At 56.4% G+C, this 13172-nt stretch overlaps 1 protein-coding gene across 1 annotated transcript; it reads left to right on the top strand.

Moving 5' to 3' along the window:
* Window positions 1–4574: 4574 nt before the first annotated feature.
* CAMK2N1 (calcium/calmodulin dependent protein kinase II inhibitor 1) lies at window positions 4575–7590 on the top strand. Its single transcript, XM_056122622.1, has 2 exons — window positions 4575–4876; window positions 6278–7590. The coding sequence occupies exons 1-2, from the start codon at window positions 4711–4713 to the stop codon at window positions 6346–6348; spliced, it is 237 nt and encodes a 78-aa protein (XP_055978597.1). The 5' UTR covers window positions 4575–4710; the 3' UTR covers window positions 6349–7590.
* Window positions 7591–13172: the final 5582 nt, after the last annotated feature.

Genomic DNA, 13172 nt, shown 5'->3' with positions numbered 1-13172 from the left:
TCTTTCAACTAGCTGTGCGTGGCTGGAGGCAGAGAGTGTCGTGTGTGACCTGAGCTGCAGGAGACCTGGGTTCCAGCACATCTGTGGGGCCCTTGTAATGTGAGGGGGTTAAACCAGATGAACTCCAGGCTAAACCTGAGCTCTAAACCTTAGCTTTACAGAGTCGTGGGTACTCTTTGGAGATCAACTGGAGTATGGGTGTCCTGAGCCCCAATCTCCCCAGCAGCTTGCTTTCTATCCGTGAAAAACATCAACTGCCGTTTCCTGTAAGATTTCACTTGAAGAGAGAATCTTGGTGATTAAACAAAGAAACAAGGGAAAGTCGTGCATGGCAAATACCAGAACCGAGTTGCTTTGGGGAGAGGACTCTGTGTGCAATGAGTGCATGAATGCCAGCTGAGCAGATGGAAGACGACGGGTCTTCTCTAAGCATTCTGATTCCAGTGAGCCTCCTCCAATATTCACTGCTCTCCTGTCACCCTGAGTGTTCCACACCTGGCATGTTGTGGGGAGTGGGGAACAGGGCCTTCCCTTTCAGGGTAGGTGGGGAATTGGCCACACCTATGTCAAAGTTGTAGGAGTGGGGGAACCATGATTTTTCTTGAGCCTTGGTTCAAAGTGTTGACCATCTCTGAAGGTTGACCAGTTGGCCATTGACAGCCCTGCAACTGAATCGCCCTGGCCAGGCTCAGCTTGCCCAGTGCTCCATCTCTAGAGGCTTCTGGGACTTGAGCTGCACCCAGGGCTGGAGGAACCAACAGTTATTTTTTCCAAGTCTAGGTTTCGTTGTCTTGATACAGCTGCCCATGCCATTTGGATAAGAGACGGGGTAGGGGACAGAGTGTAGTCAACTGTGCCAAGCATCTATTCCTGTTTGGTGAGGGTGGGAAAGGGTAGGTCATATCTGGCAGTGCTCAGGGTTTTTTCCTGGCTCTGTACTCAGGAGATCATTCCTGGTGGTGCTCAGTGGTCCATATGGGGTGCTAGGGATCAAACCTGGGCCAATCAGGGGGAAGGTAAGTGCCCTACCTGCTTTGCTGGGCTGACTTCTTTCTCTAGCCCACCAGCAGTGAGGTGGGGTGGGGAACACTCAATGCATGCCATAGCTTGCATTGATATTTCTGCACTCTAGAATGTCTACAGAAAGGGCCCATGAAGACAGCCTGGTTCTGAGTCTCAAGTCAGCAGGGTTTGGGGAAGGAGCTAAGGTTTGGGGAAGGGGCTCACCCAGGAGGCTTGCAAGGAAAGCCTCACCTTTCACCTTAAACAGATTCCATTTATTTCAATCTGCTGCTGATTTTTGCAGCTGACAGAAAAGGTTCGTTTTTTTCAAGTTGCCCATTTTCTGACGTGGCATCAGCGGCCTAAAGGAGAGTGAGTCTGCTGGTTCAGGCCACATAGAGTGCCAATCGCTAAAAATAATACCTACGTTTATTGAGGTCTCACTGGGTTCCAATCAGATGATAGGTGGAAGGTCTCTTTCCCCAGTCAAGCACCAAGTAGGGATAATGATTATCCCCAGTGGAACGATGAGGACACTGAGTCATAGAGCAGTGGCACAATCACAGGGTTTGCACTCAGCAGGGCAAGGATTTGAACTCTGCTGGCGCCTTCACTCTGGGCTAATGCCTTGATAGAGAGGGAAACTGTCACCTCTAACCTTATTACCAGGTATGGTAACCTGAAAGCAGATGGGACAATGAATGCCAGCTTCTTTTCTTGGTCTTCCTTGCTGTATGTGCAGGGATTGGCCATCTCTCTCTCTCTCTCTCTCTCTCTCTCTCTCTCTCTCTCTCTCTCTCTCTCTCTCTCTCTCTCCAACATGCTTTGTGTACAATATGTAAAGGTAGTTCAGCTGTCTGGAAGGAGCCAGGGGGAGTACAGGGCAAGTGGGGTGGTCCCAGCCCTCCATGCTGCCATCCATGTGGGGTGTCCCCTGGAATCACAGCTGGGGAGCATGGGTCACTTCTGGCTCCACCTCTAGCGTCTGACCTTGGCAAGTCACCATTTTCTGCGACATCAGTTAAACAGGGCTGCTGTGTCTCCTCTTTCTACCTCAAAAGGCACTTATTTTGAGAAGCAAGGTCAATAATGGATGTGAAAATGCTTTGGGGGAAAGAATAGCACCACACAAATGTAAACCCTTCTTGTAACTCTATCCTCCCGTTTGCTGGGCTTTTGTTTTCTCTCCCAGCACTTGGCCCTTTGCTAACCTCAAAGCAGACACTCAGTAAGCAAAGCCTTCATGAATGGCGACAGTCCCTGGAGGAGGTCAGAGCAAAGGCAGACTGGGGCCCTCAGGCTGCTTCTCCCACATCCAAGCTGTGGGGTTCGGGGAGGCCTTCTCTGGGCTTCAGTTTCCCCATTTGGCAAGGAAGGGTGGGCTGGGCAGTTGCTCAGGGATGCTCCAAGTCCTGCTGCCTCCAAATGGAACAGGACTTTGCTCCTTCTTGCACTGCAGGTGGGCTCTGAGATGTCTGGAGGGGCCACAGCAGCAGGATGTTTTGTTCTGTTTTGTTTTGAACACAGCAGCCCTGCCTGGCTTATAGGCACCACAGCCACACAGCTGATTTTACAGCTGTGATGCCGGAAATTCAGAGAGGGGCCATAACCTGCCCAGAGTCGCACAGCAGAGTAACTGACAGGACTGGGATTCAAACCCAGGCACGAATCCACATGCCTCCCCACTCCCCTCTCTAGTCCCCCCCACCCACCACCCTGGATTCCATCAGTCACGTGGCCTCCATTTTTTCAACCCCTTTCCTGCTCTCTTCCCCAAGGTGTGATGTCTCCAGGGCCCAGGCAACCCTTTTCCAGGCTGGAGAGGGGGCAGGGCAGGCCCAGGCAGCCCCCTTTTCAGATGATACGTTACGTTACATGTTAAGTGAAAGGAAACCACCCCCATTCCCCACCAGAGCTCCTGTCCCCAGCAGTCGAGGTTCCCAGGTCTGAGACCGATGGTGCCCCCAAGCCTGTGAACGGGCCCCCTGGCAGGACAGCAGCTGAGCCCTTGGAGACCTCGAGCTGGGTGACCTCGCCCTGCCTGCAGCAAGGGTGCGCGATCCTGGGACGGTTGCCCGTTGCTTCCATCGAGTTTGGCCCCGCACGGCAGGGTGCGGTGCGCTCCGGGGGGGAGAGCAGGTGTGCAGGCTCCGGGCGAGGGCCACGAGCCCTTCTCACGCAGCTTGCCCCCCTCGGAGTTACCATCTGCCTGGCAGATGCGCCTGCCAGGCCTCTGGGGCTGCCCTAGTGGCCCTCCCGGGATCAGGGGGCTTGCTCCTGGGCTCGGAAACTGCCGTGTCTCCCCAGGGCGCCTGGCTGTTGCTGGAAGGGAGGTCCCGGAGGAGAGAGGACGGCAGGCCCGGGACATCCCCGGTGGCGGCTGGGAGCGGGCATCCCGGGCGAGCCCGGCGTAATGAGGCGCTCCCCTCTCCTCCGGGAGGAGGGGCTGCCCGTCCCTCCCCGGCCGCCTCCACCCCGGGGTCCCGCGGGAACCGGGTCCCTCGCCGAGGCACGAGCGGGGCCTTCCCGGGTGCGCTGCTAGGCGGAGGGAGCGGGAGAGGCCCTGCAAGTGGGGGTGGGGCATGGGGGCTCCCCAGTTTGCTGCGGGGTCCTGGTGAACTCCAACTCCTTCGCCCCCCCCCCAGCTTCGGGACTCGGGACGCACCGCCACCTCCGATCCTCGCGGGCGGGCGCGTCCCCGGAACCCCCCGCCGCCCCCCCCAGGGAGTCGCCGCGCACCGGCTCAGGGCCGGGTAAACAGCCCGCGGGAGGGGCGCTCGGGGCGGCGGCGGCCGGCCGGGGCGGGACTCCCGGGGGCCCGGGGCGCGGGCGGGACGGCGCGGGCCGGGGGCGGGGGCTGGCGGCCGGCCGGCGCGGCCCCGTGACGTCGCCCGACTCCTGGGATCTCTCCCGGGCCGGTCCCCTCCTCTCGTCCGCCCGGCCCTCCTCCGCGCCGCCGCGGGCTTTCGCGCTCGCTCGCTCTCTGGCTGGCGGGCTGTGCCAGCCGCTCTCGGCGCTCGCTCCGCTCCTTCCCGCTGCGACCCTCGGCCTCCCGGACGCGCGCGCTCCCGGCGGGCCCCCCTGCTCGCTCCTCCAGCGGGTCCCTCCTCCCGGTGGTTCCCCGGCGCCCACCCACCCCCCCCGCCCCCCGCGCGCTCCGGGTCCCCTCCCCTCCTCCCGCTCGGCGCCCAGCCTCCCAGCCGCGCGCCTCCCCACTCAGCCTCGCCGGAGCCGCGCCGCCGCAGGGCCGCACTCGCTCGGCTCCCCGGGGTGCGCCCTCCTCGGTCCCGCGCCCTCGGGCAGCGCCGGGACACCCGCCTCCTCCTCCTCCTCTTCTGCCTCCTCCTCCTCCTCCTCCTCCACGCCTCCTCCTCCCCGCGGCTCTCGGCCCCGCCCGGCCGGGCCCCCGCCCCGCGCCCCGCGCGCCGACGATGTGAGTCCTGCTCGCCCGAGCCCAGCAGCAGCAGCCACCGCCGCCGCTCGCGTGCCCAGCCCAGCGCAGCGCAGCCGCGGGCGCTCGCCGGCTCTCGGGCGGCCAGTGCGCTCGTGCCCTCGCGGGGCCCCCGGAGCCCTCGCCGGCGCCAGCGCCGCCGCAGCCCGCGGGCCGTCCCCGGCCGGCCATCCCCGGCCCCAGCGCCGCTGACCCTGTCCGCCGCGGGCGGGGACGCGGGCGGAGGAGGCGCCGCCGCGGAGCCCCCGGACGCGACCATGTCGGAGGTGCTGCCCTACGGCGACGAGAAGCTGAGCGCCTACGGCGACGGCGGCGACGTGGGCCAGATCTTCTCCTGCCGCCTGCAGGACACCAACAACTTCTTCGGCGCCGGGCAGAACAAGCGGCCGCCCAAGCTGGGCCAGATCGGCCGGAGCAAGCGGGGTGAGTCCGCCGCTCGCTTCCCTTCCCCGACACCCCCGTTTCTCGCGCCGAGCAGGTGCCGACCCCGCGGAGCCGCGCCGCGCGCACTTGGGGGGCTCCGGGCCCGCGGGTCTGGCCGCGGGAACACCTCCCCCCTCCCCGCCGCCCCACCTGCCGCGGGGTCGCCCAGGGGGCGTGGCGGCCCGGCCTGCAGCCCGCGCCCGAAGGTTAGAACCGGGTCTCCACCCGCGCCAAACTTTGCTTTTGGATTTCACCCCCCCCCCCGCACCCCCTGTTTTGCGCAATGGACTCGCAGCTGCACTCGTCCTACGGCTAGGGGGAGGGTGTCCCGGGGCTCCCCAGGGGACCGCTTGGGGAGGGGGCACTGCGGCGGAGGACCCCATTCGCACCGGGAAGATCGAGGGCTGGGGCGGGGGGGGGGGGGGGCTGTCCAACCGGCTTTCCGTGGTTTCTCGGCGGGGTAAAGAAGGGGGTTGGCAAGGCTGGGCGCAAGAGCAGCAAGGGCCCCCGAGGGACGGTGGGGTGCAGAGGCTCCGAGAGGGGCCCCTGGGGCGCGGGGGCGCTGAGGGAGACGGGCAGCTGCGGGAGAGGCAGAGCTCGGGGGGAGGAGGGCGAGGGCGGTGCGGGAGCATCGCGACGGGCAGACGGAGCCGGAGCCGGAGAGCCGGGCGCTAGTCGGGGGGAGCTCGGGGAACCCGCTGAAACAATGGGGGGGTGACCAACGCCCCCTCCCCCCGCGCCCAGCTCAAGGCCCCTTAGAGAACCACGACAGGTGACTCTGGAAGGAGCGAGGAAGGCGACTTTGGGTCGCGATGGAGAGAGTGTTCAAGGCTCCGGCCTCCTCCGGGCGCGGGGAGGCACCGGCCGTGGAGCCAGAACCCTGCAGGGCCTGGGAACTCGCCCCCAACCCCAGCGTCCCGCCTCGCCCCCCGCCTCCGCATCCGGCTGTGGCAATCGGCGCTAGGCGCTCCGAGCGTTTTCCCGGAGGTTCCCCTTGGAGGGGATCGTGGGTCCGTCCCACCCCACACCCGACCCTGCTCCTCGTTCCCCACCCTCCACCCTCCAGTCTCCAAATTCGCAGCCGGGGAAGGGTGGGGTGGGTCGGATCGGGTGAGCAGGGTGGTTTCGCCCACCCGGCTTCCTTTTCTTGAACTCCGGCGGGGATTTCAGCTTGGGGTGGGAGGAAATGGTGCAGAGGAAAGCAGCCAGGCGACCCTCCCCAGGCAGTGGATGGGGCTGGAGCAGATGGGGCAAGTGTGGGTGTGCCCGGAGCCCTTCTCCCGCGTCCTTCCCCCCGCCCGCGCTCTGCTGTGCCCCAGTGCAGGACTGGAAGCGTCGGAGACCCCCGGCGGGGCCCAAGCTCGCTCACCTCTCCTTTCTCCCCCCCCCCCTTTTTTGCAGTTGTTATTGAAGATGATAGGATTGATGACGTGCTGAAAAATATGACAGACAAGGCACCTCCCGGTGTCTAAGCCCCCCAAAGACAATGAGTTAAGGGAGAGAATAAGCGTAAGAACGGCGGTAATGGTTATTGGCAGAAAGCATGAAGAAGAGAGAGCACTTTGAAATTTGTTACTAGCTCGCTACCCAGGATGAAAACAACAACCTGTGTCTCGTGTCAGGCCGGGAGACAGATGAGGCGTGAGAAGGAGGAGAAGGCTCTGGGCTCCTGCAAAAATTAAAAAAAAAAAAATTAAAAAAATTTAAAGTCACTATATACACACACGTAAAGAAATAAAAAGTCTCCGTTGCAGCTATTTGTCAAAATTAATATCCATTTCTTTTTATATACAGTGAATATTGCGCAATGATAGATATGGATTTTGAACCACTGAAATAATGAAGCGCCAGCACCTGTGTTTTGAGGTGTGGGCATTCTTTGCTGATTTGGCTGTTCCCAATGTTTACATTATTTAATCTTGCAAAAATGATTCTGTGCACTTGGCTGTGAAATGCTGTCCAGTTTTATTTTTTTAATGTTGTTATCCTTGGATGTACAAAAAACAATCAGAAAAACGGTTTCTATATAGATATTGTTTTTATTTTGGTTATCTTTTGAAGTTATCAGGAATGTGTTGAGAACTAGAGAACTTTTCTAAGGAATGATACTTAGAATCCGTGTTTTGTTTAAAAATGAATTGTAAAGCTTGTGTTTCTTTGTTGTTGCAAGCTATTTGCCCAAGTTAATGCAAATGGACACATTTTATATGTCAGAGAGAAAAAAAAAACACATGCGGAAAAACAAAAAAAAATATGCTTGAGCTTTTTCTAATCTCTCCCTGCAGTCTGTTGTGTGAGCAGCCTGTTTTTTTCCTCTAATATTGTGTCAGTTTATTCTCTTTAATGGACTGTAAAAAAATGTAATCACAAGAGTGCCAAATATCTTGAAATGCCAAAAGGCATTTTGGTTTCTTTTCTTTTCCCTGTGCTCTGCGTCCCCGTGCAGGAATGCTGGAGTCTCTTTCTGTTATTTATGGGGGGTTTCTTAAGGCACACCAGCTGCCTGATTTGCATGGAATTTGCAAAAATGCCTCTTGTGTGAGGAAATCTTTTACCATTTTTTGTTTGCAACTTTGGACCTCAAGAGGTTTCTTGGATATCCCTCCCTGTTCCCTCTTTTCTTAATTCAATATTCTGTATGTTGCACCTTTAACCAGCACACAGGGCTATTTCTCGGATGTACAATAAAAAAAAAAACTAAAAAAAAAAACAAACGCTGTTCCTGTGTCACTCCTTTCTGCTTTGCTTTGGTTCTGGGACTTTGCTTTCTGTCTGCTGGTGGTGACAGGAAGAATGGGGTTGAGGGGGGTGAAGGCGCTGGTTGAGGTAGTGTGTGAAGTGCACACAAGTTGGGTTCAAATGGTAGGAGAGACCTGTGCCCTGGCCAGACATCTCTGAAGAGAGTTCATCCAATCTGGATTTGCCCTACTCTCCCTCCCTGCAGCCCTGAGGTCCTCCCTAACGGGACAAGAGAAAACTGTTGGCGGCACACCACCTTGGTGAAAGCAAGCTGGCAAAAGGAGATACAAGTTCTAGCCTCTTCACTTCCCGGCTCTGGATTTCAGCAAGGCTCTGCATTTCTCTAAGCCTCAGTTTCTAGATCTGGAAAGTGGGGATAGAGCTGCACCACCCCAGAGGGCCTTTGGGAGGAGGACTGGCCCCACCCTGCACAGGGAAGCACACTTCTCCCTCCGGACTCTGTGTGTCCATGAATCCTGCGGTGGTAACCAGCTGCCTTCAAAGGCAGGGCTGAGGAGGAGCTGAATGCTTGGCCTTTGCACCTGGGTCTGCCAGGGGACACAGGTTCCTCTTTAGGGATGAGCCTGGCCTTTGAGGGCCGCAATCCAGGAGGAGGTGGGGTGTGCCCGCGGTTCTGTCATTCTGTCGGCAGCGGCAGCCTTTCTCCCAACCACCAAATGTTCCCAAACGGTGCTGCTTTGCCTGAGCTCAGGCAGTCAAAGCAGCGGAGCCAGCCCTGGGGGAGAAGAGGTTGTGAGAAGGATTTGGGCTGGAAAAAAAAAAAAAGGCTGGAGAGATTTTCCTCCGGCTGTTCATCCAGGAGCCCCAGAGCCTGGAGCTTTTAATGTGTTTGTTGTAAAACTGTCAGCTGGGAAGTCACAACACGGCTCACAGTGACAAGAGGCTGAGTGTGACTCAGGCATCAGGTAAGACAGGCTCCAGGAGGGGTGGGTGCAGGGGCCCAGGGGGCCAGGGGTTGACGGCTCATCCTCCTTCCCCAGGTTGCGGAGGCCCCTAGGTCTCAGGCGACAGCTTGTCATCCCACTCGTGGTTATAAGCAATGGCAGCAAGCTGGCAGTGCTGCCGCATGTTGGAGCGGGGAGCTCTTCCCAGTCCTCCCGGGCTGCTTCTGAGCCATGCTGTCCTCGCTCGCCGCCCCAGGGAGTGCCAGCGCTTTGGAGTTCCCCAGCCTCTAGGCACCCCAGAAGCCAGTACCCCTGGGCTTTCCCTGGAGTGCTGGCCAGCAGTTAGGCCCACCTTCCTTTTGGGGTAGTGACCACAGGACGATTCTTTCAGAGGGCAAGTTCTTGAGCCTGCAGGAGTAGTTTCTGCTCACCTGACCAAGATCCTCTCCTCCCCTTCCTGACACGGTGGGCCCAGAGCCCTGGACCCCCACCATGATCTCTTTAGCCATTGAGGAAACGGAGAGCACTCCTCACCCCCACCCCACAAGGGTTTTGCTGAAAAACCCTACCTGGCACAACACCCCATTTGTGGAGCCTGAGCTGAATGCCCGGCTCGTATCAGCCCTGTAAAGTAGGCATCATTATTACCACAATACTCAGGAGAAACCAGGGCTCAGTTAAGTCACTTGCACAAAGTCACTCAGCTGATGAGTCTGAGGCGGGACTCGAACTCATGGTTGGGATTCCACAAGGGTGTCTGTAGTCAGCAGCCCCGAGGCCCCTGGCTGGACCAGCAGCATCCTTTGTTCATCAGCCTTCAAGTGCCTCTGGTGTCCTGGTTCAGAGGCTCTGTGTGAGGGCTGTACTGCTCACAGCCAAATGCATGGGGTTGGCAGGGAGGCCTGGAGCTGCCCTCTGCAGGGAGGAGGGGGTGTGGGAGCCTTTCTGAGTATGTGACTGCTGGGGGCTACCTCTGGCCCAGGCAGGCTTCTCTGTCTGGGAAGACAGTCTGCCAAAGGGCTAGGACTCAGCCAAAGGGAGTAGGAGCCTTTAACATCAGCCGAAACATTTGTTGAGAAAGCCCCTCGCGGACTAGCAGATATCAAATTAGACCAAGCGCAAGAGAAGTTGGAACTGTCTGTGAGGCGGCAGTAGATATGGAAAAAAGCAACTGCAAGGCCCAGGTGGGGGAGGGTGTTCCAGTTTGTACTCGGCCATCAGGGCTGCATTACTCAAACGTCATTAATTGAATGCTTGGAATCCGCTCGATTCTCCCTGCATTCTACTTTTGCAACCCGGCCAGTCTGGCAGCCCAAAGGAGTAGCAAAGGGCACCTCCAAGGGGGAAATGGGCAAATTAAGATTTAAAAGAAAGGCTTGACACTGACTGCCGTGTGGAGGTCAGAGATGAAGGAGAGACTTGGAGCCATTGCTGACAGCAGGCAGGAGAGTCTCAGGCTCTGGGGACTGGTGGAGGGGAGACATGGGCTGGGGCCTGCTGCAGAGGCTGGCACAGTAGAATTTGAAACCTCTAGCTGTGACTTGGGGGTCAGTTTCCAAGCTCTTTGGGCTTTTGTCTCTTCTGCATAGTGAGGATGGCAATACTGTGCAGAGGATTTCCTGCCCCCCGCTCCCACCACACACACACACTCCAGCCACTGCTCCTGTGTCCTGTGGCTCCCGATGCCCCTCTCCTCCTCATGAGCTCAGTGTAGTAAATGCATCTATGTGGCTGTCACTGTGTGTCAGGAACAGGACTTCCCAGGCCCAGCCCTCAGTTCTTGCTGCAGTGCAGTTGGGTGTGGCGGCCTGGAGCTGACACCTTGATTGAGTGGGGGAGTGGAGCGTATCTTCTCCAAGAAGGTGGAAAAAGGACAGGGAGCAGCTTGAAGGGCCCAGTTTACCTATATCTCTGTCAGTTAAGATGCAGTAAATACCATTCTAAGCAAATGCGGGTGCCTGGTCTCCAAAGGCCACTTTGGATGTGACATCTCTTACTCCCTTCCTATCCAGGCCACTGGAAGTCCTCCTACTCAGCATACTCAGGACAGGGATTAGCGGGACTTCTTAATGTAGAGAGCAGAGAGCCACATTTTCTGTTTGAGTTCTCTTCTTTAACAAGTTCTCCTTGAGTTTTATTCACTTGATACATAAGGTCTTTGCAACTACTATGATTCAGGGGCTGTACTTGACTAACCGGGTCTACAATGATGAGCAAAGAGGAGTCTTCTCTGGGCTTGAAAATGGTGAGCATTCCTATGGATGGTGAGAATGGGGAGCACTCCCGCTGAGGGTGAGGATGGGGAGCACTCCCTCTGAGGTTGAGGGTGGGGAGCACTCCCCCCAAGGGTGAGGGAGGGGAGCATTCCCACTGAGGTTGAGGGTGGGGAGCACTCCCCCCCGAGGGTGAGGGTGGGGAGCACTCCTGTTGAGCGTGAGGATGGGGAGCATTCCCGCTGAGGGTGAGAGTGGGGAACACTCCCGCTGAGGGTGAGGGTGGGGAGCATTCCCATAAATGGTGAGAATGTGGAACACTCCCACTAATGAAGGTGTGGTGGCAGGAGAAGAGGTTGGAAGTTGGGAATTTGGATAACCCCCTAAGTCAGCAGCTGAGATTATTTTAATTGCTGGCTTTGGGGAAGGTCTTCCAAGCAGTACTCCGAGTATCTGGAGGTCACCTCCAGTGATACTCTGTTGTGCAAGCCTGAAGCATCAGTGGGTTCATAGGATTGAAGTGCTTGCTTTGCATCCCGGAACCCTGGGTCTGCTGGGAGTTGCCTCTGTGCATCACTGGGGTGTCCCTCTCCCCACACTCACTAAAGAATAAGAAACCCAGCTGGGAAATGTGGTGCTTCTCATCAGGACCAACCGTGTTGAGGTTACCAGGGGCACTTTGGTGTTGCTTGGGGACCATGCTGCAGACTCTAGGCCTCTGACTGTAAGACTTTTGCAGCTCAGATTCCTCCTCCTCCTCCTCCTCCTCGTCCTCCTCCTCCGCCTTCTTCTTTTTCTTCCTGTTTTAGGGCCACACATGGTAGTGCTCAGGGCTTAATCTTGGCTTTGTAGAAGGATCTTTCTTGGTGATGCTCAGGGGACCATATGGGGTGCTGAGGATTGAACCCAGATCAGTTGCATGCAAGGCAAGCCCTACTGCTACACTATCATTCTGGCCCCTACAGCTCAAATTCTTTTTTCTTTTACTTTTCTTTCTGTCTTTTTTAAAAATTTTTGTTCGTTGGTTGGTTTTATTTTGTTTTTACTTTTGTGTGTAGCTTTTAGTATAGCAAATGAAGGCTAGAGAGATTGTTCAACAGGCTGGAGTGTATGTTTTACACGCAGGAGGTCAGGCTCAATCCCTGGTTCCACATAATCTTCTACATACCATCAAGAGCCCCCCCCTCCCTCAGGATTTGATAGTCGCTCCTGAGGAACAATAACATAATAGTGGCAACGGAGGAAAACAAGGAGAACTGGATTGTGGAGTTTGCTTACAACCTAACGTGTGATCCACTTTGAAAAATATAAAGACTTACAGGGCTGGAGCGATAGTACAACGGGTAAGGCATTTGCCTTTCATGCAGCTGACCTGGGTTATTCTGTCCCTGCTTTCCCATATGGTCCCCCCATTAGGAGTGATCCCTGAGCACAGAGCTAGGAGTAAGCCTTAAGCACTGCTAGATATGGCCCCCAAATAAAATTCTGTGTGTGTGTGTGTTGTGTGAATATATATGTAAATATTTACTTTAGAATCACATTCAATCTGTAGAAAGGTTGTAAAGTCCTGAGGGCTGCAGACCCTGGCCCAGCTTCTCCTGCCGTGGAGGCTGACAGCTCACTGGCGCATTTCACCAACAAGGACACGCGCCGCATTCCTGGTCTCTGAGCTCTGCGGTGCTTGGCATTCTAGTGGGTGAGACCTGGGGTTTTCTCAGAGCTCACGGTGGCAGGAGAAAGAGCACAGAGTGGTCAAGCAGCGTCTCAGCACCTATTCCAGGGCACCTGCTCTCGCCCCTGCTGTTGTTGACCTTGGTCAGCTGCTACCCTGCAAAATCGTTCTCCCCCCTTTTTCATACTGTCTTCTTTGCAAGGAAATCTTCACACATGCCTGTAACGAGAGGGCAGGGGAGCTATGTGAGTCTCCCCCATCTTCAGGTGGAAGTATTTTTTATAAACTACTTGGAATTCTTCAGTTTAGGTCATAAAAGTCCCCACAGTTCAGTTTCAACCTTTCCCCTAGTATAGGGCCAAGCCCATGGTGATTTAGATGTCATTGTGAGTTCTGGGAAAACTGGGGAAAAACTAAAACGCCCATAGTACTCAAGGTGTTGATAGATGGAGTCTTAAAAAAAAAAAAGAAGATTAAAAAAGAAAACCTTAATAAAAGCAACTTCCTGTGGAGGGAACTGTCACCTTGGTTAGAAACAGAGCAGAATTTTCTCTTGGAAACCTTCAAGCAGCTGCGCTGGTTTATAAAATCTGCCTATCGGAGGGAAGGAGGAAAAAAAAAAAGGTTGTCATTAGTCCAGTAACAGAGATTCTCCCAAACCATATGCAAAAATAAATCCTCTGTGACCAGGCCGTAACCTGGGAAACCAGGCAGCTGGACTGGAGTGGTGTGGTGGCCCCCGGGGACAGAGGGCTGGGTGGACAGGC

The sequence above is a fragment of the Sorex fumeus genome, unplaced genomic scaffold, assembly GCF_029834395.1.
Source record: "Sorex fumeus unplaced genomic scaffold, SorFum_2.1 ptg000047l, whole genome shotgun sequence".
In the NCBI taxonomy this organism is placed as follows: Eukaryota; Metazoa; Chordata; class Mammalia; order Eulipotyphla; family Soricidae; genus Sorex; species Sorex fumeus.
This window is presented reverse-complemented; position numbering and strand designations above follow the sequence as displayed.

Coding starts and splice junctions, on each gene's coding strand:
- CAMK2N1 (XM_056122622.1), top strand. CDS start 4,711: ATGTCGGAGGTGCTGCCCTACGGCGACGAGAAGCTGAGCGCCTACGGC. Junction 4,877..6,277: donor GATCGGCCGGAGCAAGCGGG/GTGAGTCCGCCG, acceptor CCTTTTTTGCAG/TTGTTATTGAAGATGATAGG.